At 39.9% G+C, this 25,815-nt stretch overlaps 2 protein-coding genes across 4 annotated transcripts in view; one reads left to right on the top strand and one right to left on the bottom strand.

The window, feature by feature from the left end:
* The window catches only part of Slc44a3 (solute carrier family 44 member 3), an 82,089-nt gene extending 79,883 nt beyond the window's left edge, over positions 1-2,206 (top strand). For all 3 annotated transcript variants that reach the window (XM_046462125.2, XM_046462133.2, XM_046462156.2), the window contains exons 14-15: positions 387-623; positions 2,025-2,206. In XM_046462125.2, the coding sequence (XP_046318081.1) occupies positions 387-623; positions 2,025-2,129 (342 nt within the window). In that variant the 3' untranslated portion in view covers positions 2,130-2,206. The remainder of the gene's footprint in view (positions 1-386; positions 624-2,024) is intronic.
* Positions 2,207-3,783: 1,577 nt separating this feature from the next.
* The window catches only part of Cnn3 (calponin 3), a 28,841-nt gene continuing 6,809 nt past the window's right edge, over positions 3,784-25,815 (bottom strand). Inside the window, exons 2-7 of the mRNA XM_046462166.1 lie at positions 10,114-10,235; positions 9,838-9,904; positions 8,594-8,731; positions 8,105-8,221; positions 6,171-6,317; positions 3,784-4,916 (exon numbers count right to left, since the gene is read on the bottom strand). Of these exons, the coding sequence (XP_046318122.1) occupies positions 4,575-4,916; positions 6,171-6,317; positions 8,105-8,221; positions 8,594-8,731; positions 9,838-9,904; positions 10,114-10,235 (933 nt within the window). The 3' untranslated portion in view covers positions 3,784-4,574. The remainder of the gene's footprint in view (positions 4,917-6,170; positions 6,318-8,104; positions 8,222-8,593; positions 8,732-9,837; positions 9,905-10,113; positions 10,236-25,815) is intronic.

Consider the following 25,815-nt stretch of genomic DNA (forward strand, 5'->3'; position numbering starts at 1 on the left):
AATCCTATTATCTCTCCACACCAGCATTGGAAAACCCACTTTAATCCCTGGGGTGGGGGGTAAAACTAATAACTTGTTCAATTACAATGCATCCACTCAGTGGATCGTTGCACAGTTTGAAAGTTATTTTTATAAAAAAAGCTCATAAGTAGAAATGCTTATTGGGATATTAAGTGAAAAACCAGAATAAAAATTTGGGGTATTGTTACATCTGCATAAAGATTAGGCATGGACAAAATGCCGGTATATTTATCTTCCAACCCACTCCCATTCACTTTAAACACAAATCACACACACAAAAATGATGACTTGGAACTGGGGGAAAAAATCATTACAAAAATATCCTAATTGATTTATAATTTTCAACAAACTCTCATTTCAAACAGGTGTTGGTGGTGTGTTTCACCGTTTTTGGAGGATTGATGGCATTTAACTACAACCGTGTGCTCCAGGTGTGGACAATTCCCCTGTTACTGGTCGCCTTTTTTGCCTACTTAGTCGCTCATAGTTTTTTATCTGTGTTTGAAACTGTGCTGGATGCACTCTTCCTATGTTTTGCTGTTGATCTGGAAACAAATGATGGATCCTCAGAAAAGCCCTACTTTATGGACCAAGATTTTTTGGTAAGCAAACCGTTCAGGTTATGTTGAAATCTCCAGCCTCACAATCTCAAAAGGCTCACATACAAAGGAGGCTCATCAAGCCTCAGTTCTCACCCAGAGGGTTCTGTGGGCTTCTGCCACCATAGCCTGTCCATCCAGAGTTGAGATTTTGGCTCAGCTTTCCAAGGCTAAACCATCTCCCTTACTGAAACCTTCTCCCTAGAGAAAAGTGAAGCTGACAACAATTAACACTGATTGGATAAGTTCCTCGTAGGAGCAGTACCTAAGGACCCTGGGTAGAAGGTATTCTGGACACAGCTGTAGTCCGTGTACCTTTCCTGTTCAATGGTATGGACTGGCCTCTTGAGCAGTCTAGGAAGTTTAACAATGATTGTTTTTTTTTTCCAAAGTCAGTGAAATTCTTTATTTTCTTTATTGTAGCAATGGGTACAAAAAATATTAGTTATTTGCCCAAGATTACATGGTTATCACATAGTTAACTTAGATGGGTTTTCTAAAGCAGTTGCATATCCCCCAATGTCACATCATATGCACTGAGCTTTAGGGAGAGCTGGCTCCAATGTAGACTAATCGCCTTCTGTGCCAATATTGACAGATCTGCAGCCCTCAGGCCCTTTATTAACCAAGGCACACCCTTTGCTCACCTCCCCCCTTATATCTGGAAATAGCAGGCAGCTGTTTCCAACAGCTTTTCAACACAGTTGTTGCTGGTTTGCCTTATCCTGTGTAGACAGGGATGTTTTAACAACCGAATAATGCCTCATCTTTCGGTTGTCAAGGTCATGTGACCTTTTAATAATTTTCTTTCCTTCTGTTGACGTAAAACTTAGGTTAAAGCCTGGTTAGCTTTCAGTGGTGCTCAAAACACTCAGTTCTACAGGCACTGAAGTTTAACAAGCATTTCTATAGTTTTAAATTAATCTCAATTCTAATCCACATAAAAATATAATTTTTACTTGTTTGACTTATTTGTATGAGCTCTAAAGGAAGTGCTTCTGAAGATGGTATGAGGCTAGCTTGGTCTTCTTTCCCTAATTTTATACTGTTCCAGTTAAACATTCACTCTGAGCCAGGCCAGTAGCACCTGTAATCCCAGAAACTTGAGAGGCTGAGGCAGCAGGATCAGAATTCGAGGCCAGCCACAGCCAAGTCAGACAGCCCATCTCAAAAATAAAATAAAAAAAGAGGTGGGGATTTAGCTCACTGGTAAGAGCTCACCTGGGTTCAGTCCCTAGTATGGGGGTGGGGCGTCACTTTGAAATCTATCCCTAAAATATGTTGATTCAACAGAGAAAATTTTAAGGATTCAGTTCCCCCAAGCTTTATGGCCAAGAAACCTAGTAAATGGTTACCAATGGTGCAGATACATCCACTGGTCTCACTCACTGTTTTGTTTTTCAGAATTTTGTGAAAAGGATCAACAGAGTTAACACTGCAAGGGCTCAGAGAGACATGGACTCATTAAGGACTGAAGAAGGAACAGAACTCGGGCCCATTGTGAGATAGCAGCCCAGGAGACATTTGTACCTGGAGGAAGTGACCTTCAGAATCACTGACAGAATAAAAAGTTAAGATAGACCCTATTCTTCCTCATTGTTTTTGCTTTTGTTTGACCACATTACAATACTGTAACCATAAAAGTTAGTCTTTTTTGTACCATGTAGGACAGAAAAACTATTTTTATAATGCATCAATTTAAAAAGCACAATATATATGGGCTGGGGACATAACTCAGTTGGTAGAGTACTTGCCTCGCACGCACAAGGCCCTGGGTTCAATCCCCAACACCAAAAAAAAAAAAAAAAAAAGGCACAATATGTAAACATGCATCTGAGTTTATGAGGGTTTAACTGTAAATAAAAATTTAAAGACAATGTTATCAGAAATCTCTGGAATGTGGCTCTTATACAGGGAAGGACCTTTCCCTACTCATCTAATCCTGGAAATGAGTATGATTATTTTCAGAGTATAATTATTAGTGACATAAAAACCCAAAGTTTGAACTCTTAATTAGAATAGGGCATACACAGGAGACAAGGCAGAAATTTAACCAGATATAACTTAGCTGGTTAAAAGCACTAGGCACTTTTACAAATTAGCATACATTCTGGGAAAGCAGTTTTCAACCACAGTCCCACCTGATAATTGCCTGAAGGAAGATTTTTTGGGTTACTTATATCTGCACCCCACCTGAGATTTAGATAGGGTTAGGGGAGAGTTTTCCCTTTTTAAAGCTTTCAACAAATAGGAATACTTAACATGTTGATTAGCAGCTTTATTTGTTACATGACTAGGTAGAATTAATCACCCTCCTAAGAGGATGCTCAAACTGATTTACTTGGCAGGGCAGGTAGGAAGATGTAGGGCTTCCTTCCCCTCCCTAAATGTCTCTTCAAAGATGACAAGAAACAGCCTGACTGATCAGGTCTACATTAAATACAATTTTTTTCTTGTTAGCACTGAGTTAATTTAGTTTAGAAGTCTCCTTTATGAAAGGGATTTGCAGAGCAGTTTCTCAGAAACATTAAACTTGGTCATAAGAATTACAAGCAGGTAAACTTCACTTTTATGGATTCATCAAAACATCCTCTCCTTATTTGCCTTAGCAAAAAATAGGCACTTTTTATCCCCAAGCCTAACAGCCAGTTCTATCAGAAGTCACTTGACTGGGACAGTGTCAGAAAGTGTGAGTTTCCAATTTCCTTTAGTGACTATATTCTTGTCATTTTGACATTTCACTGTTGTCATGATAGAAGGTTTAGGTTTGACTATAAACCCTCGGTTATTATTGAACAACACATCCTGTTTCGGACCCAGAATGTTTCTTATTTTCCTTAGGATATAATAAAATTCCCCCCTGCCCCCATCATAATTTCTGAAGATGATTTTAAGATTATTCCAAGTTGAATTTAAAATGAAACTGCGTCTGCCAATCACAGTGAAATCAATAAGATCAGATATTTCCTGGCAGTCATTTACTATGTGCAATGGGCAGGTCCCTTTATTTTTCTAAGCTTCATTCTCCTGAAGCATGGAGTGCAGTGTTATGTGGATTAACTAAAATATCTTATCACAGCAGCTGGGAGAGAATATTTTTTCCCCAATTTAACTCTGCCTATCTGGAAGCTAGCCAGAAAATAATCAGCCTGTGGTTCATATGAATGTTCAAAAAAAATATTTATTTATAAAAAATACAATGGGATAAGTTTATGCTGAGAAATGCAGCAATAAATACAGTTGGAGAAAACAGAGCAACTCTACATCGATACATTGGCACAAACGAAGATTTTGCAACCGCACCACCCAGACCTAAATGTCTGCAGGCCGTTTTCTTACATGCTCCCTTAGAAACACCACTCTGAAAAGATCTTGTCAGCTTAAGGAAGAGAATGAGTACACATATAATCACAAATGCACACTGATCATGACTTTATTTAAAAATTAGCAAACAATACTGTAGAAACAATGATATGTAAATTTCTAAAATGCTGCATCTTAGAAGATTTAGTTGGCAAAGACCACATTTAGCAATAAGCATGAACTTAAGTCTTCCATGTAGAAACCAGATACACTAAACTGTAAAAAAAAAAAAAAAAAAGGTTCCCTATTGTTTGAAAATACAGTAAGATTGTAAAAATGTATAGATCTTTAATAAAAGAACTGGCTGTACAAGAGTACTCCCCTTTCACAGTATTCCTTTTTACTTCATATGCAAGTTATTGGTTATGCTGTAGGATTTAACTGTTACAGCACTAAAAGGCAACTATTTAGGGAAGAGGCAGAAAAAGGAATGTATGTAAGGCAAGTTTTTTGTTTTTTTTTTTTATTTATTTTTAAAGGTACAATAAGCATAATAGTGTTTTAGGAAGACAAGATAAAAATTACTCAAGGCTAGCTTGGTTCTCACTGAATAAAAACAATGGACTAAATACTGAACTCCTCCACGAGAATCTAGTAATCAATGCCTTGGTCACCATACTGGTAATCTCTGGGGTAGTCATCTTGATACTCGCCATGGTACTCATCTGGGTATTCTGCCTGATAATCACTATCACTGATTTCTGAACCATTTGTTCCCGTGCCTTGGCTTCCATTGTGAATGACAGGTTCTGTCGGAGCAGCACAGTATTTGGGATCATACACTTGCCGCCCAAGCCCATACACACTCATGCCTTTCTGGGAAGCAACTTTGTTGGTACCCATCTGTAGAGAAATTGTCGAGTTGTCCACTGGCTGTAATGTCAGCTTTTGATCGTAGATGTCTCTTCTGGTACCTGGTGCTAACATCCCCGCCTGGTAGCAGAACATAGTATTAAAAGTTGAAATGGCAACTAAAATCTATTCTTGTCAATATTTTATAAATTATGAAATTTAATTTAGTTCAGAGGTAAAGCTAGCTTGACATCTAGATAAAACTAGATGTCAAATCACGGTTTTATTGCCATATTCACTGCCTTTCAAACAAGCTCAGACTATCCTTTGAATCCTTGCTTTACTATAGTATTGCTATTGGCCTCAACTAAGTTAACTTACTTTTAGTTTTAGGTTCTCATCTGCAAAATGGAAACAAGACTACCTACTCTGGGCCCAGGAGAGGATAAGACAAGCAGAATGTAAAATCAAAAGCATAATGCTGACACACCTCAAAGTCACATTTGAATGCGTATTATGACCACACACCCTGGTCCAGCTTACCAATTTTTAGCATTTACAATTCATTCAGCAAAAACTATGCTTCAGCATACCTGGAGGACTTCAGTCTCTTCAAATGGCTCTGGATCACAGAAAAGCCAAGCACTTCAAAAACAGCTTGCCCCCATCTTTTTCAGGATAATATAACTCATACCTCAGTTTCCCATTTAGGTTAAGCACACACTTTCAGATATAAAGTGGGTGAAAAAGCAAACACTTGAGTGGTAGCAAGGAAAAACTGTGGTGGGACATGTATCATTTAGGGCAAGTAAGTCACATCTTGGGGTCAGTGAGAGAGGATTTTGTTGCTTGTGGAATCATCTGAGGTGCTGTAATTTATTTTTAACAAGGAAGTACTTTATCTTGGATGTGGGGTTTGAATGCTGGTGTTTTCACTATGCTGCATTCCCATCTACTATTTACGAACTACTTTATTACTATTTTAGGAACTATTCAGCATTTCATAGGAATGCTAATTAGCACTTAATAGAAAGAATATCAGGTAATTTTATCTATCAACTTAAAAGGGACCCTTCAAAAGGCCAGCACTTAAATGAGCAATCTTTTACATGGATTTTTGAGCAAGAACTCTAATAAACATAACTTTTTTTTCCTCCTGGTTAGGTAGAAAGGTTGGCTGTTCTAATTGCCAACAAAAAACATAAGCCAGACCATACTTTCTTTGCTGTTGTAAAAGCCCTTTATGTTGCTTTCCCAGCAAAATATACTTTCCTGATGCATACACTCTAAATATACCAAATATATCTACTTTGAGCTTTTAGTTAATAAGGCAAGTGCTCATTTAAAACAACCCTTTTTTACTCTTTGCCATAAGTATTAAAAGTTATTGCTTACCTGACTGGCTCCTTTGTTGGTGCCCATCTGGAGACTGATTGTGGTCTGGTCAAAAGGTTTGTCAGTTTGCATTTTGGGATCATAAAGGTGCCTCCTAGTCCCATAGGCTGTCATGCCTGCCTGACTGGCACATTTGTTGGTTCCCATCTTTTAAATTAAAAATAAAATTAGCATTAGTTATCAGAAGTCAATAATATAAACACAAAGTTCTGTGGTACTAAAAAGATGGAAAGTGGACTGAGGGTGTAGCTCAGTGATAGGAGTGCATGCTTAATATGTAAAGGATCCTGGATTCAATCCCCCCCCCCCACACACACACACACAGATACACACACAATGATGAAAAGATACAACTGATGAGCTCTTGAGCCTAGTCTCTGGTCAAGTAGATACAAACTCTCCTTTATGCTTTTGCAAATAAATTTCTAATAATTTTAAAAAGAAAGTTTTCAAAAAATTCACAGTATCTAGAACTTCATAGCATAATTAACCATAAACTTGCACAATGAAAACACTGAAGGATGTATGTTATTAAAATGGCAGAATAACAAATTCCTCCTATTCTCTGTAGCACAGATAACCAAATTAAGGGGTATCTGCTTTAGTCACAGAAGCAGACAAAAGGCCAGGCAATATGCCTTCCTACTTTAGCTATGGTTTACATAAAACGGAAAGGCAAATGCCAGTCATTGTCTCTGGGAGCTTAACAAGTACTTCTTTAAGTTTCAAAACTGCCAACATTTTCATGGGAAAGGGATCACGTTTTACTCCTTCAACTCTCATACGCTAGCCAGAGCAGGAAAGAGGCAGAATGAGGAATCCTAACTCTACCAAGTTCAGAGGAACAATAATTAACTTCTCCACACAGAACTATATGGCTTCAGGACCAACTAGTACACCCTGTTCTACTGGCTGGAAACAAGTTTCTACCGTCCCCCCCCCCACCTTAAAAATAATATTGAATAAAGAAAACCTTTATCACTAAAAGTAAAACCCATTCATTAGAAAAGATTCAGAAAATATATATTAGCAAAACGGAAAAGGAAAAAAATATTATTGTAATACTACCATCCACACATTTGCTGTAATTTGTGAATGACTTTTAGCTTTTCTAAAAAAAAGGCAGGGAGGTGTCTGTGTATATATCTGTAGCGATGCATACAATAAGCACACACATTTACATACAAGAATATGCATGCACACTTTTTAATTAAAAAAAAGCCACACTGATCATAGTATTTTATAACCTAATTTCTTTTCCTTAGGCTATTTGTCAAACACAAGTGTATTTTTACATTACAAGCTCCTTTATGGAGTTATAATTTAACCTACTATTATACTATTTAGAAATTGAGGTTCCAATTTCCCAACACTTATATACTTTATAAAACTAAATCCACCTCACATAGATTCAATTGGGCAGTGCATTCAGCAGGTATGAGAGAGTGAAGCCCATAGTACTTAGGCAATGATGTTTCTGTGACTCTCAGGGGACAATGTGATGAGAAAAAAGACATCTTAACCAAGTATTTACCAAGAATTAAACCAATAACAGGGCTTAGTTGCTGTATGCTTTACTAGAGTAAATAAATGACTCTGGCATTAAGGTTTTGTAAAATTGCTTCATTTGGCTGATAATATTTAGGAATTAAAAAAGTACATTTTCTTAAAAATAATAATATGTTCAGGAAAAAAATTCTTTTCCTAGAGACACCATTTTCAAGTCAGATGACATACCTTAAGTTTCTTTAAAAACCATCATCACTGTCTCATAGACTTTAAGAGATATAAATTGTTTAAACACATTACATCCCAGAAATCCACATTATAGTACTTCTATCTAGGCTTTACTTATGAGAGATTTAACTTTTGCACAGCAAGGATTAATGGCATTGAACAAGTAAGTAACTCAAAAGCAACACCACTTCACTTACCTGCAAACCAATCACACTCTGGCCAGCCTTTAACTTCCCTTCATCAAAACGCCTTGTTTGTTTTTCTGCATACTTAACTCCAATATCAATGGATGTATGGAATCCTTTTGTTTTAGCCTAGGCAGAAATATAGTACTGAGAAGCAACCCTCAGATATTTTGCTGGCAATGTTTTATAGAAATGATGTCTTACATTTTACAAAAAATGATATGTCCACAGACACAGGCTTCATTTTTGTGAGACCAAACTGAAGGTGAGAAACATATGTAAGACTATTCAGCTGCACTGTCCCCTCTGATCCCCAAGGGCTCTAATTAACCTATCTAGTATAAGGCAGCTGATGTCAGCAGCATTCCATAAAGCTAACAGTTACAGAAGAGACAGCCCCTCTCCACCTGGTCTGAACCCCCAAGGGAGTACAATGATGCAATTCATCACCAATGTATGGGGGATTCTTTTTTAAATGAACATTGAAAGTCATGTACGTACCAGACCTGCTAAAGCCACCAGTGTAGTCTGAACCTGGGTCATGTTTCCATTCTCAAAAAGATCATTTGCTTCAAAAATGTCATGTGGCTTCATACCATATGCCTGAATAGCTTTAATAAAGTTGCCAATATTCTCCAACTACAAAGAAGAAGAGCAAGATACCTTTTAGAACTAAATGTTAACATTTTAAAAATCTTGTTATTGCCAGGTACAATAGCTCACTCCTGTAATCCCAGCTACTCAGGAGGTTGAGGCACTTGATGAGACATTGTCTCTAAATAAATTAAAATGGCTGGGGATATAACTCATTGGTACAGCACTTGCCTAGCATGCACATGGCCCTGTGTTCAATAACCAGCACCTCAAAAAAAAAAAAAAAAAAAAGAAAGAAAAGAAATCCTAAGTCTATGACTAGTTAGAAGATGCCAGACAGAAAGCTACTTGGCAAGTATTCTTAACCACATACATACTAAGCATAGTGTTCTCTCTTGCTCGCTCTCTCTCTCTGGAAAAGGAGTTATATAATGGTTTAATATTTTTAAGGCTTCTAATGGCAAAATCTTCCTTACATATTTTAAGACTTCTGTCAAAGCTATTCAGACCTGGAATTTTCTTTGTTAAAACTTACATAATGCCAGGTATGGTGGCACGTACCTGTACTAAGTGGTTCACGAGGCTGAGTCCCTAAGCAACTTAGTGAGACCCTGTCTCAAAATAAAAAGGGCTAGGGATGTGGCTCAGTGGTTAAGCACCCCTAGAGTCAAACCCTGGTACCAATCAATCAATCAATATGGCTACTAATCTCCTGTTCTCTCATCTCAAAACATACACAGATCAAATAAATTTCCAATGTTACATGTACATTCATGAGTTGAGATCATGTCTGACACAGTATTCTGTAGTCAGTCAGTAGTTATGTTAAATGCCTTGCTTTCTCCTTCACTTATTCTTATGGTCTAGATTGTATTTCTCTGTGTAAGTTGTGTCAAATCCTTTCTAAATGCATACACATTGAATATAGGAAAACTTCTAAGTTAAACACTACTGATATTAGAACCAGTTCAATAAGTAATAATGGAAACCCTTATTTAAATTGCATAAATAAATACAGCCACATGCATAAATTTCTGCTAATATCTCTATTTTAAAATTGTAATAAAAAATAAAACAAACAAAAACCCTGAAGTTTTCCTCTACATAAAGAGAAACCAACCAGGACAAGAGAGTGCTAGTTTGGCTGTTACCTGAGGCCAATTTAAGGAGGACTCGTTGACCTTCTTCACGGAGCCTGGCTGTAGCTTGTTTATAAGTCTAGAAACAAAAATATAAGTCACCTTACTGGCCACACATAAACAAGGACTGGAATATCACACTGGCTCCCTTAATATCAGTAAAGCAAAAACATTAAACACATTCTCAGAATAACAAGATTTGACACCCTGGACCAGGAGGAAGCAGGGTCAGACCGAAGCCTGCAGAAAGGACCAGAAGAGAAGTGGACTCCTGGAGGTCTAACTTACTCGCAGAGTATGATGCCATCCTTTAGGCCCAGCTGGAAGTTGGTGCCAATGCTCATGCCTGTCACCTCTTCTATCCAATTGCGAAGATCCTCTTCCGCCTGGTGATCATACTTGGAAGCAATCTGAAATACATGTGAACTAACTTCAGAACACCATCAAACTGCTGACTCACAATGCGCTCTGCTTTCGTTCACTATCCATCCAGACCACATCTGTGACAGGCAGTAAATTACACTCTAAATAGAGTTCATTGGTGAACTTAATCGACGGTTACAGCTTCAGGAACTAAGCACAAATTGTGAAGACAGTATGATACAAAAATCTGAAGAGCAAGCACATATAGAGAAGCTGGGGCTGAGAGCAGAAAAAGATCCATCAAGATAAAACAGTCCCATTCAAGATGCAGGGCAAATGACAAAAAAAGTGACAAGGATTTAATAGTGTGGTACAATCTGCCATCGACCATGGCTTAAACTTTAAAGATTAAGTCATTAATCATCATATTCTTAAAAAGGAAAAACAGATGGGAGAGGATTCTGATGCATGCAGCTATATCACACAGCAACTCAGCTGGCTGAAGCATATCATTCCGATCGTTGTGTTGCCTGGAAAGTACTGGTGTTTGCCTTCTATTCAACCTAATACTTGCTACACACTACACACACACACACACTTTCCTCAGTACTAACTGTACTTATGATATCTAAAATCTGTTAGTGTAGTTAGTCTCTGTCCTATTAGACTCCTCACAGGAAAGCAAAGCATTTAATTCACTTTTGGTACACAGCACAGTGCCATGACACTCAAAACATTTATTAAAACTAAAGAAAATTGGTTAATTTTTACAATAAAGTCAACTTACAAACACAGACACTATGGTATTATTACACATGTTAAAACTACCTGTTAAACACAGGTTTTAAAAGATCCCTTCATAATAAGAATACCACAGAACTCAAATTTTAAAAATATAAATTTTATGAAAAAAAAAATCATATACTCAAGTTCTTAAGCTATTCCTGCCCTAGAGGCTGGTCAATGAGTTATTAGGAAGAACACAGCAGGGGACAAGGAAAGATCATGTATCATTTGTCTCCATTCAGCACAGGCAAAAGTGCCAACTACATACACATAGGTGAAGCCCAAGGGACAGAGTTCATGGGGGAGTCAACTGCAGCATTTCTGGAAATGGAAATGAACAGAAGAAATGTTTGCTGTCCGTAAAACATAATTAGGTTGGATTACTGAACGAAATGGCACCATGACATTTGGTCACGAGGAGGCCCTTCCAGCCCCAGTCTAACAAGTCACGCAATAACCACGCACAACTGAAGGAAATACTTAGTTAGGCTCCTGGTGCCAGAGCGCAAAACTGGAGGCTACTCTCAGGTTCTTTTCAAATGTGAGAACTATGGTCAGCAGGAGCAGGACAGACATTAAGCAGGTGGCCAGCTTACTTTCAAGTCACCCAACAGTGAAAACCAGCACTGAGTCTTAAAAGCAAACTGTCATACTTGATTACAGTCCCTGTTCATGTGGGTCCACAGTCATGATAGCCTAGTTCCCAAGATAGGAAAAATATTCTGTTTCTCAAGTCACATAAGTGGAAGAGTCATGTCCCCCTCTTGCAGGCTCACTATGTGCCTTCACAGGCCCTGGAATGTTATTAGACTACACCTGAGGTTTTCAGTGATACTCTCTCCATCCCGCACCATCAAGAATGAGGTTCTACTCTTGAGATAGAGAGGAAATGACTTCACTAATCAGTGTCATTTAGAGCCAGTTCTTTATCCCCTATAAAACTCACTCCCCCAAATGAGAGAAATGACTGTACAGTATAATGAATAATTTAAACTGTAGATTTACTTAACCAGGAGTACAAAAGGAAACCCAACAAGTTGGTATCCGCCCCCCCCCCCCTTTTTTGGGCAGTACTGGGGATTAAACCCAGGGCCTTTCACAACTAGGCCAGTGCTCTATCTCTGAGCTATAATCCCAACCCTTTCTATATTTGGGGACAGGGTCTCATTAAATTGCCCATGCTGGCCTCAAACTTGCAATCCTCCTGCTTCAACCTTCTGAGCAGCTGGGATTATAGGCATGTTTCACCACGCCCAGAAAGTTTATATTTTCATACTAATATAACTAACACTGCAATTTGCATGAATCAAATATTCCCTGGAAGTTAGTTTATAGAAGAGTGCTCAGACACAATGCAAAGCTACCTGATGTGTGGCAATATTCCTGCCCCCTCATATCTTCATTCCCTGAAAAACACTGTATTTTTAAATTTTGTGTCAGTTTGGGTTAAATTGACCTCTGGAGGGGTTATCAACAAAGGGGAGACAGGGATGATTTTGACAGAGATGTACCTTGTCTCTGGTAAAGAGGAAGCAATCACGGATAAATATTCTTGGATAATTCATCTCCTCCAACATATCAAACAAATTCACTTATGTTATGGTACCTTTAGAAAATGGAATAGATATTAAGTTGTAGACAAACTTTTAACTCTTGACTATATTCACACCAGAGTATTGTTCTAGGTGGAGAAAAACTCTCCATATAAACAAGAGGCACAGACAGTGCTGGCAGCACTTCCAGCTGCCAGCAAGACAGAAGGGGACAGGCAAAGACAAGAAGGAGAAGCCAGTACGCTTTAAGTACTAGCTCCAGAAGGCAAACTCTGATCATAAGTTGATTTATTTTAATAGTGAAGGAGGCACTCTCAACTAGGAGATGTGTTTCAATAGATCTGAAGAAAGATATAGAATTCCAGGTGAGGAATTCTGCCTTGATGCCAGCTGTCTTTGCTATGGACCAAATTTGTCTAACTTTGGATCCAATTCCTGGCTATCTGATAGGAAGGCTGAATTCAATGAGTACACCAAGTCCCTTCCTACTCTAGCTATCTACACATTTGGTCAATCATCAAAAATTGTAAGGAGCCATGCATGGTGGCACATGCCTATAATCCCAGCCTCAGGAGGCAGAGGCAGGAGGATGACAAGTTCAAAGCCAAACTCAGCCAACTCAGCAAGGCCCTAAGCAACTTGGTGAGACCCTGTCTAAATAAGAAATAAATAAGCACTGGAAGTGTCGCTCAGTGATTAAGCACCCCCGGTTCAATCCCCTGTACCAAAAAAGAAAATGAAACTTTTGTGAAGAATTATTCTCAGTTTTTCAAATACAGAAAAATAAAAGTATGTGGCAAGTTTTTTTTTTTTTTAATCATGATGGTTTGTATACCAAATAAGGCCAATGTTATTTAACCAGAAAAATATGTATAAAAGCATATTTATATTCCCTTTGTTTAAAATGCATCCAACAGATTTGGTACCATACCCCAAACCACAAAGTGATTACAGACCTGACTCCTAGATCCCAGTGAGAAATTTCCATCTTGCTTTCACAGTTCTCCTCAAGGGAAATACAAAAAAAAAAAAAAAAAATCAAGTGATGGAGTCAAATGGACCTGCTTCACATCTCAGCCTTAACAATAATGGGTTGTGTAGTGGGGCTCTGGCAGGTGATTCTGACTCTGACACCTGCTACAACAGCATATGCACAGAAGCAATTCCCAAGTACATCCATGCAAAGCTTGATGCCTGATAAACTAAAACTCAAAACTAGGATTGCATCAGGTTCATAGTATTGTTGGTTTTGACTCACAGTTTCCCTTTAACTAAAGGAGTAACAAAGATTTTTTTCACCCAAGTACCACTAATATTTTTCTAAAAAGTGGAGATTCCTACAGTCAACCTAGCTAAATACTATTGCCTATTAAAATCAAGGGACTGAAGGCAATAAAAAAGTAAGCCTTGAGTAGGGTATGGGGCACACACTTATAATTCCAGCTACATGGGAAGCCTGGGGCAGGAGGATCACAATTTCAAGGCCAGCCTGGGCAATTTATTGAAACCCCATCTCAAAATAAAAAAAAAGATGGGGATATAACTGAGTGATGAAGCACTTCCTTAGCATGTGGGAGGCCCTGGGTTCAATTCCTGGTATTAGGGGGTAAAAAGGTAAGCTTTGGCTAAGAAAATTTATTCACTAGTTACATCTAAAAAGCTTTCATATTTCTGAAGATAGGGCAGAAAATGATGGTATTTTCTTCCTGTAACAACAACAAAATGTTAGCTTTAACAATCTTACACTCATATCTCATGGAAATTTCACTCTAATTTTTTTGAACGGAAAAAAGTCACCCTTTGAGCTGTTTAGTTTATTTTCATCATTCTTCAAGATTTATTTTACCTAAAGTTCTAAAGCTACTTTCTCAGACTTCCAGCCTGAGTCCAAGCAACAAGTCCACAGCAGCCCCTTTGTTTACATGCCCACTTTTCCTTCACAAGTTCTCCACAGAGGTGCCTCCCAACCTTTTTCATGTCAAAGCGTGCTCAACATGTGTGTTGAAGGCTCCTCACTGAAGCTCCCCAACCTCCTCTTATCAAACACCCTCAAGACCAAGAAGATGAAAACCAAGGGAAAGGCCTCAGAGCACTCGATGGGTTGACCATCCTCCCTGTCACTCAGTGCTAGCCTGTTCTGCTCTCACTCCTGTGGCTGTGCCAACTGTCCTTCCCACTCTTCCTGAGGCTTCAGGAGGTCCTGGGCTCACCCCAGGGGGCTTCTGGTTTCCTCATAGCCTCTGCTGTCTGCTCTCTCAGGATGGCACCAGTTTGGAGTCATGCTTCAGTTCAAATGCAAATCAGCCATTTCCAGTTGCCTGGCCTTTCTTTAGACCTCCCTCACTTAATCTTTAAGAGCTCTAAAATAACATTATTTTTTAAAGAAAATTAAACAGCTCATAAGAATGTAGAGCAGGCATTCTCAGCAAGCTTAACTTGGGGGTGATACTGACCCTAAATGTGGCCCCAAACTGGTCCTTGTGGATGGTGAAAAGAAAATCAGATTTTATAAAAAGCTTGGCACCCTCCAAATAAAGGAATATTATTCCTTTGTGTTAAATCTGGCAGAGCTGGGAGGCAACTGGGGAAAAGATCTAAATTATGAATTACTCCAGGGGACAGTGATAATGAAAACAAGGATAAGAAAACATTAAGAATAATTAAAACGTACTGGTCTCTCTTCACTTGGTATCCTTTGGCCACGTCTTCCTGACCATGGATATTTTCTATAGCTCATCGCATATTAAACAGCACTGGCATAAGATCCTCTTCAAAAACACAAGTCCCAAGAGCCTGTACTTCCTGATAGTAGGAGACACACCAGATCCCATAAAAAGCCTTCTGGTTACTAAGAAACAGTCTTCCTGGCACTAAAGGGCTTTGACAAGTTTCCTTCTCAGAATCCTCAAAAAGGGAGACACATTAAAGGGAGAAACTAAAACTAAGTTTCAAAAATATCTCAACTACAAATTAAAAAAAAAAAAAATTCAACAACTGACCTGAAACCACGACTCTTACACTGCTTTTTGGTGCTTCTTGGTCTAAGTAGAAAGCATTCAATGAAAATGCCATTCAGTGAAAAGATGGCTGGCATAAGGCAGGGTGATAATTCTCATGTATAAGAACTGTCTAACGGCCTCACTCACACTCAGGAACATTCTCGAGTGGACTGAACAATTAACACTACTTATCATATATCCACCATAGGGAACTGTTCCAGGACCCCAGTGGACCCCCAAATCCACGGATGCTGAGGTCCTTTAAATAAAAGGGCACAGTGTTTACATACAAACTATGCATACCCTGTATATTTAAATAATCTCTAAATTACTATAGAACTTAACATAATGCAAATGCTCTGCACTTTGGCATACTGTATGGTTTAGCAAACATCAAGAAAAAAAAGGTATGTCCATGTTTTGTATAGACACAATCTCTTCCCTAAGTATTTTGGATTTGTGCTTGGTTGAATTCACAAACGAAGCACCCATGGATATGGAGGGTCAACCTGTATATTCCTTTTCACTGTGTATTCTTATCAAAGAGCTTATTAAAACCTAGAATCACAATTCCAGGTTATTGTCTCTGGTGATTACAATACAGTCTCACAATCTCAGGAGATGGCCTGGTTTTGAGGCACTAGGATCAGTCAGTATTTTCCCAACCTTTCTAAGTAAAATTCCCCTCAATTTCAGCATCTTTCTAGTGTCTCCTGGATTCTTCTTGCAACTTCTCTCTCCATTACTAATTCTTTCTATCCTTCATTCATTCAAATGGCTAGTACATACAAGGCATGGTTCAAAGGCAAAGCTCTTGCCCTGAAAGCTCCATTTTCGAAAAGAGATAAAGAAGGTATGTTAAAGAAGTTTGAAAAAAATAAAGATATTTAAAATAAAGGGAGAAGAGGATAACAGGGGCTAAAATAGGAACAATCTCAAAATAGGTAACAAATAGATTTCCACCTCAATATCAGATTCCCCTTGCCTTCCTTTTTATTATCACTTGTCATTCTTACTACAAGGACAAACATTTCTCACCTACTTAAATATCTCCCACAACAGATCTTATAAACCTTTGCTTTAGGGAAAGGGGGATGTGGTCTTGCTAACTTGCCCAGGCTGGCCTGGAACTTGAACTCAGCCTCCAGAATAGCTGGGATTACAGGCATATGTCAGGCCACCAGGCCCTTTGAAATATTTTTGGGTATTCTCATTGGGGCTACAACAGACTAAAGATTACGTGTTGAAGTCAAATTTCAAAAATCTGTGTTCCCAATTCCATTGAGACCAAAGTGAGTAACTTAATCCTGGTCACCCTATTTCCACCCAGGGAAAAAATGGTGATCATCCCTCCAGGGCCACTACAGGTAAAGGAGCCTATCCCAGCATGTGATACATCTCAGAATTAATACCCTCCCCTTATATTAGCTGGGCTTTATATATAACAGAGGCACAAAGCTTTCTGTTAATGAAATCCCACTACAACCAGTTTACTTTATTGTCTACAATCAAACAGACAAGCTCAGCTGGGATGCCAGTCTTCTCTATGCTGCAGTCCCATGGCCCTTCTGGATGCTCCTGCCTGCTTCTCTGTCTTTGCTTGAACTCTCCTCTCAATTGTCTTGGCATGCCCCACCCCACCACCACCCCCACAGCTGGGGATTAAACCTAGGGCTTTGCCCATGCTCAGCAAGCCTCCTGCCACTGAATATACACCCAGTCTCTCTACTTAGAATGTCTTTGCATCCCAAATTCTCATTTTTTAAAGATTGTTGCTCATGAAAAGGATGAACTCTTTGTTAAAAGCAGTTTTAAATCTTACAGGGAGTGAGAGTATGCATTCTATAGGAAAATCACTTTACATTTGGGACAATGTCAGAAGAGACAGCATATGCATTTCTCATGGTTACTACAGGATCCTAGTCATTCTCTGGTGTGAACATGCTAAAGATATTTGAAAGCCACAGAAAATTTTGCTTATGGCAGGTAAACAAGAGTGAAGCTAAGAGCATCTTAGAGTCAGGCCTTTTCTTCAAAGGCATAGCATAACTTCAGATCAAGGTATCTGCACATGGCACCAGCATGATTGTTTTCCTCTAAATACACAAAGTCAGTGTATTAGTCAGCTTTCTGTCACTATAACAAAATACTTGATTAAAAAAAAGGAGGAAAGATTTATTGTGGCTCAAAGTTTCACAGGTTCTAGTCCACAGTCACTGGGCCCTGTTGCCTTTGGGCCTGTGACAAGGCAGAACCTATTGATGGGGAACACAGTGGTGAAAAGTGCTCACTGGGAAGGGAGAGAGAGACCAAGGGACCAGCATCCCAACAAACCCTTTAAGGACACACTCATACTGACACAACTTTCTTCCATTGGGCCCCACTTGCTTAAAGTTCCACCACCTACCAACAGTTTCACAGGCTGGCAACCAAGCCTTTAGCACGTGAGAATTTGGGGGACAGTCCAGCTCCAACCTATTACAGGCAAGCAACTACAAAACACTTGATGTACAAACACTTAAGGTTAAAGTTTTAAAGTAATCTAAAAAGAAGGCTGGTGCAATGCCTAAAACAAATATTTTTTAAAAGTAGGAAAAATGCAAAACAAGGTCAACTTTTGTCTTCTCTCTCTAGAAAATAAGCTTCAGACTATGGAGCTGAGAACATACACTGTCTAAAGTGAATTTTGAACATTCAACTCTAAACAAAGAGGGAATAAGTATGGAGGAAATAAGTCTTCTGAATTCCCAGAAGACTATTAGACTCAGAAATAGTTATAGGATGTGAATGTTGAACAGCTCACTGCAAGGAATCCTGGTAAAGAGCTTTCACAAGAACCCAAGATGGACCTGTTCCCTCTCTACCCCAAAAGCAAGGGTCTCTAGTACTGGCAGGAAAAGAGCCTAGGTGACCTGGAGCAGACTCCTGGGGGGCAAGTGAACAGCAGACTTCACCAGCAGCCAGCAAGGCACACTGAGTATGCCCAAGAACACCTGCCCATGTCCTGTCTTTGAAGTTGGGATGGGTACTTTTGTACTGTTTCCCCCCTCCACCAAAAAGCAGTGAACAGGTATGTTAGATCTGTTCTCTTCTGTTTTGTTAACTAATGAAACTCTGGGGTATAATTACTAAACATAAACTGGGAATCAGAAAGATCTTTAATGTAATAAGCTATTCGAAATATATGTAAAATCCTGCCCATGCCTGTGCACAATGGGTACTCATAAGTGAGTTTTTACCCACTGATAGGGTCACCTGACTAGGGAAATGCCTCAGACTCAAAAGAGCTATCTCCTTACAGAAAGAAATCTGCATTTGAATGCTACTGGCATCACATCTTCTTGATCTGCCAATCTAGTAATCTTAGATGGATCAATAAGGACACATTTGTTTCACTCTCTGATAAGAGTCTCCTATGTTTACTGCACTCCTCCAGCCCAGCATAGCAGTCCTCACAGAAGTCGGATCCTTCAGAAACACCAGGTCCACTGAGCTATGTTGAGGTAGGAGGAGCTTGAAGTGATATGGACCAGGGGGAGCCTGGTTTTAGATCTGTTCTCTTCTGTTCTGGTAACTAATAATTTGGAAACTCTGGGGTATAATTACTAACCATAAAGAACCTGGGAATCAGAAAGATCTTTAGTATAATAAATTATTCAAGATATATGTAAAATCCTGCCCCCAAATTTTAGAAGTAGCTATGTGTTATGGTTTGGATCTGGATTGTCCCTCAAAGGCTCGTGTGTTGAAGGCTTGGTCCCCCAAAGCAGCAATGTTCAGAGATGGAGTTTTGGGGAAATGACTGGATCATGAGGGCTCTAACCTCCTCAGTGGCTTAATAATTTGATGGCATTGCTGGAAAGTGACGTGACGGAAACTGTAGAAGGTGAGCCCGAGTTAAAGTAGTAGGAACTTGAGGTTATGCTATAGGCAACTACATCTTGTTCCTGGCCTCTTCCTGTTCTTCTCTCTCTGCTTCCTAACTGCCAGGAGGTAAGCAGCTTTCCTCTGCCCCCACTTCTGCCATGATGTTCCGCCTCATCTTAGGCCAGGAGCAATGAAGTCAGCCAGCCATGGACTGAAACCTCTCAAACCATATGACAAAGTAAATCATGTGTTCTTTAAGTTGTTTTTCTCAGGCATTTATCACAGCAATGAAAAGCCAACTCACATAATACTCCAGTGAATCGAGGACATTGAAAACATCCCTGCCTTCAAGAACTAATGCTATATTGGTCTGTACAGCTACAAACTCTTTGCTTGTATTATTTGCTTGAATCCCAACATCTCCATGAGATATTCAAGGAAAGCATTATTTATAAAAGCAACAGGTGTGAGAGCGGGATGTGAGCTGTAAAACCTATGCCTCTATTATCACCCTACTTTACAGAAAGGGAAATCCACTCACCAAAGCAAGGATTGGAGCCCTCCCTCTGCAGGAAGATGCCTCATCTGCCTCACCAGGTCCTTACATTGACCAAAGCAAAAGGAATTAGTGCTTTGTAGCCAAACACAGGAAGTGAGTTAACCCCACCATACCTGCTAGGTTAACCGTACCTGTGGCATTACTATGGTCCATTCCGAGAAATGAATTTTAAAAGAGGACACAGACAAACTGACATCAGTTTCTAGAAAAATCAAACTGGGTAGTAAAAGGATTAGAAAAATCAAGATACAGCCCACTAGGAGAAACCGGCTAACCAGAGGTGGCTATATACCACCTAGAAGGAACCTGGAGCGGGTAGAAGAACCAGGCTAACTACCATCTAAATATTTAGATGTAAGCCATACAGAAGTGGGAGTTGATTTACTCTGAATGCCACAGAAGACAGACCCAAATAAACATGTAGAAATTCCAGGGAAATGGATTAAAAGCAAAGAGGAATGAAGAAATACCCTGGGAGCTCCAAAGGAGCACAGGTGGGAGGACGAACTTTGCAAAAGCCTGCTGGAGAATGAATCTCTGGTAAAAAGGCTGGCCAGTCTTGAGTTTTAGAAATCTGTAAGATTTTGCTGAAAGGACCTAGTTGAAGCCCCATAGCTAAAGTGAATGAAAACAGAGATGCTCTTCAAGTTGTGTTTTCTTTTGTTCCACCATTAGAATATACACCACATTCCTATCTAGAGGTGCCAGCTTTTGGCTGTTGTCTAGATTCCCAAACACTTGATGCTTCAGCAGGACTCTGGGTGCTTGGTAGGACTGAAGTCACTCTGGAACGTGGAGGCTGCACCATTTCAGTATCTTTGGAATGTTCATATATTCATTCCTTATCAATTCTTCAGGAAGATCCTCTGAGTATGGGTCCTGTGACTTGAGGAAGTCATGAAGTCCACCTCACCATTGTGGGCCCAGGAGTCAGCTGTGTTGACCTGGGAAATCTTCCGCATGCCCATATCACTGACCAGTCCATTGCTCCCATCAGCCCACCAGGAAATGGAGTCAGAACACCACACCACTCCCTTACTATGAGCTACATATAGGACAAGTTGGGGTGGGGAGGCCAAGAAGAAAAGGGTCTCACAGCACTTCAGTCAGTCATGGGTAATTCTGGAACTCCTCTAGGGTACCCAGATCTAGGTCTAAGACCACGAATGCCTTTTTTGCTTACTACAATGGAGTCCATCCATTTGAGGGAGATGGTTTTACACAACCAGCTACAAAGGTGAAACATCTCATTTTAAATGTAGGACAGATGCTACTAGTGGGATTACACAGAAGTCTTGCAAATATATTAACTCTACAAGATAACACCAAATTTTTCTCCACAAAAATTAAAGATACGAAGTTTCCATTAAATAGTAGGATGGAATTTCCTATTTTTAAAATTTGTACTCTGCCTTATGAAATGGCATATAAAGACAAGATACTTTCTGAGGCCTTAAGTAAAGGGCTTTGGGCTTATTTTTATTTAATGGTATCATGTGAAAAAAGATTAAATCAGTGTTAAGGTTCACACACCTGCATGCCACCAAGTCCTACACAAATGCTACCCAAAATAGGTTACATGCACCCTATTGTCTAAGCTTCTTACCCACCAAGACAAATAAATAAATAATAAATTATAAGATTTACAGAGTTCCTGGGGAGAGTGGGGAGCCTGAACAAGGCTCCCTTTTCAGTCCTGAAGCTGGAGAGGACACTGATGAAGCACCCTGCATCAATAGTAAGGGCAACTCCACTTTTCACATGATTGTAATGCAATCTGAAAACATGAAAGAGGAAGGAATGAGTTCCCCAGAAGCACTGTGCCTTCCATCCATGTTATGCCCAACACAAAGGTCTCTAGGAGATGATGTGGCAAAGGCCTTCTATAGACAACCAGGCACCAACATAATAAACCCAGCTTCCCATCCCTTCCACATCAAGAGCCAAGGGAGTCAATGGGCAGAGAGAACAAGTATCCGGGCTACAAAGCGGCCTTCATAGGACTCAGCAGAGAGAAGCTGCAGAGTCAACAGTGTATACACTACATGCAGGCATCAGCCCAGGTCATTCTCTTCCTGCTGCTTACCTCATTTGCTCCAGAATACCAAGGTCAGGAGCCAAGTAACACCTCCATTTCACATAAGAAGAGGAACACAGCAAGGCAAAGGACACATTCTATTTCCATTAGTTCTGCGTTTCCACAGTCCTCTTCTTTACCTCCCCCTGCTAACCCTGTTCCTCTGCTCTTTGCTCCTACCCTGTCTGTACTGAGCCCTTCCCTTTACTGACTCTCCTACAGGCCCAGGCTAACCCATCTGGACCTGCTGCTAGCCTCAAACACGGACCTGCTTCTCTTATGTCATGCCAACTCCTTCCATTTCCTCATTTAGTATTCCTTCCTAACACTCTGGAAATCTGTTCCATTGAAGATGATCTCTCAAAAGGTCACCAGTGACTGCTCAGCAGACACCTCCAGTAACCCGTTTCCAGTCTCCTGGCCTCCCTGCAGCACCAGTGCTTCCTAGGGGGCCCCTCCATCTCTTCTTTCCTCAGCCTTTTGTTAAAGGATACTCTCTTGGGGCTTCACCCTCTGGCCTGCTCTCTCCAGATTAAGTACCCTTTTTCTCTTCCCCTCAAAAGACATCAATTCTCCCTGAGCTCTGGCCTAGGATTAAAATGGTTAGGAAAATGGGCTCTGGAAACTGCTTCCTTGGGTTAAAAATCTGATCTCCACTGTATACCAAGTTTTCTCTGCTATAAACCAGACATCACTAATGGCACTCACATGGCAGGGTTAACTCATGTACTCTACTAAGAACTTGGTGAGTATCAACACTGTCCTATCTATGCTTCACTGGCCATTTCTAACCAGATACTGGAAAGATTTCCTCCTTCAAATTGAACACAACTGTCTCTAAGTATCAAGGAGAGATTGGATCCAGCACAACTTTCCCAGGAAAACCAAAATACACAATGCTCAAGTCCTTTACCTAAGGCGGTAATTAAAATAGTATTTATGCTGGGTGCAGTGGTGCAGTTTGTAATCCCAGTGGTTCCAGAGGCTGTGGTAAGAGGATCACGAGTTCAAAGCCAGCCTTCTTCTCTTTCCCCTCAAAAGACAGCAATTCTCAAAGCCAGCCTCAGCAACTTAACAAGGCCCTAAACAACTTTAAAAAGCCCTGTTTCACAATAAAATAAAATAAAATAAAATAAAAAAGGGCTGGGGATGTAGTTCAAAGGTAAAGCATCTCTAGGTTCAATCTCCAAAACCAAAATAAATAAATAAAAATAGTATTTCCACATGACCTCTGTACATGTACCCTAAGCAGGTGCTTGACTTCTGAATTCCATTTAGCCTCCCTCCCCTATACTTTAAATTATTTCTAGATTACTTATAATACCCAATACGATGTAAATGCTCTATAAACATTTTTATCTTTATCTTATTTATTTTTAATGTGGTGCTGAGGATCAAACCCAGTGCCTCATGCATGTGAGTTAAGTGCTCAACCACTGAGCTACAAGCCCCTCTATAAACATTTGTTATACTGTGTTGCTTAAGGAATAATCAGGGGGAAGTTAGTACATTTAAAAATTATTATTTTGTTTTTAATATTTGCAATCTGCATTTGGTTGAATCCACAGATGTAGAACCTTCAAAGATGGAGGACTGACTATATGTCATAAAAGCCAATTACTCCAAACTGTTTGGTTGCCATTTTGATGCTGCCGTAAGCTTTCCACTTTAAGAACTATTTATATTATCAAATAATATATAAAGGAGATAACCTCACCCCTTCCCACTGCCAGCTCCCACATAAGTCTGATAGAGGTGAGATAGAGCAGGGATTACAGATGTCAGTGACTCAAGGCATTATAAAAAAAACCAAAGCAAGAGACTTAAACTTTGACAAGGCCACTTGGATATAATTTTGGACTTTAAAAAAAAAAAAATCATCCAAGGAGATCTTTCTCCTCTTTCACATCCTTGATAATAATTATAAATAGATTTTTCAAAAGAGCAATTTGATAATACCTAATGACACCTAAGTGTTAGGTCCAGAATTTTGCACATAAGTACTTTGAAAGAAATATCCACCAATAGGGATGCAGTTAATAAATGCTGAAAATTCAAACAGATTGTAATTCTGTTTCTAAAATGATTGATAACTCAGTTATACAAGTGGTTGGGGTGGGGGTGAGAGAGAGAAGATTTTTTCTTTCTTTCTTTCTTTTTTTACATTTTGGCACTGTTTACACTTTTTACAACAATATTCCATTCACAAAATGATGATACAAAGAAAGATTTTCATAACCAAGGAAGATGACAGGCAGAGGTAACCTATTCAAAAATTGTAGGCTCAGCAGGAATCTGGACCCAGATCTGGCTCCAAAGTCTGACTCTTTTCCACCACTGGCTGCTCCCCCCACCCCCATCTCCATCCCCACCAAACCCCTGTAGCCCTCTGCCCAGCCTAGGCAGGAACTCCACAACTGTGCCATATGCAAATCTTAAGAACAACAAGCAGGGAGAGTGGCCTGCTTAGGCTCTGTGGCTGAGCAAAAACTCCTTTTCAATTCATGAAGAAATTAAGGGACAGCAGATCCAAAAACACCTCTAACTACTGGGGGCGGGGGGGGGGGGCGGCTGAGGTGGGAGGATCCCTAGGAAATTAGAGACTAGCCTGGGCAACATAGTGAGACACTGTTGCAAAAATAATAGTAACAATAAAGTGGCTACCACTGTTGATACATAGTATCACTGTGGATACTTTGAACATGTACTTATGAACATGTTGCCAAGTTAAAGAGCACTGATTCAGCCCACCTGAATCTGCAGTCTCAAAGGTCTTTGCCAGCATGGTTCAAAAGCTCATAAGATTATTTGGCAGAGATGTCTCAGACTAACCCCTCTAAAAAGTAGCCTCCTGCCACATAGTTGGAAGATTCTGTAAGACCAACTGCAGGAAAGGCTGTTCCACAACCTGTGAAAAGATAGAGAGAAGGGGAAAGAGATCAAGACCAAAGAAGAAAGTTAAAAATGAAAAGCTGGCCAGGCAAGGTGGCTCACACCTGTAATCCCAGCAGCTTGGGAGGCTGAGGCAGGAGGATCACAAGTTTTCAAAGCCAGTCTCAACAACTTAGCAAGGCACTTAGCAACTCAGCAAGACTGTGTCTCTAATAAAATATAAAAAAGGGCTGAGGATGTGGCTCAGTGGTTGAGCACTCCTGTGTTCAACTCCCAGCATGCGTGCGCGCATACACACACACACAAAATGGCTGGCTGGCAAAGTACATGCCCGTGTGTGAACACAGTGGGGAGTGAAGGGTTTTTAATACAACATTCAGGTCTCTGAAGTAAGGTAAGGGTAAACCAGGACCAAACTTCAGAGCATTCCATTCAGGGGAAGGCATCTAGCCACATGTGGGCTGAGGAGCAGCCCAAGGGTTCCAGCTCTGCTGCTTTGGGGCAGGGACCCCCAAAAGCTCACAATATGAGGTTTCCTGTACACGTGTGCTTTCTATACTTGATCAGTAGTGTGATATAATTGTTGTTGCTATTTTTGCATTCAAAGTAGAATCACATGTTTGAATTAACCAACAGTAAGAGAGATTTGCCACACATGGAACTCATTATTTTCTCTCCTATTTCCTCCCACGTGAAACAAAAGGAGAGAGGAAAGTGCAACAATGAAGCTTATACTATAGCCACTGGTGCAGCCTGTGCAGCACCAAGGAGGGCTGAGAAGCTGCGGATAAAGAAGAAGGAAAGACCAGTGTCCAAAGATTCAGAGAAGAGAAGAAACAAGGCAGGAATCTCAGTCAGTTCAGTCCAGTTATTTCACAGCTACTTTTCCCTTAA

The sequence above is a fragment of the Marmota monax genome, unplaced genomic scaffold (genome assembly GCF_021218885.2).
Source record: "Marmota monax isolate L192 unplaced genomic scaffold, Marmota_monax_Labrador192_F-V1.1 WCK01_AAM20220418_F8-fsc00070, whole genome shotgun sequence".
NCBI classification, from domain to species: Eukaryota; Metazoa; Chordata; class Mammalia; order Rodentia; family Sciuridae; genus Marmota; species Marmota monax.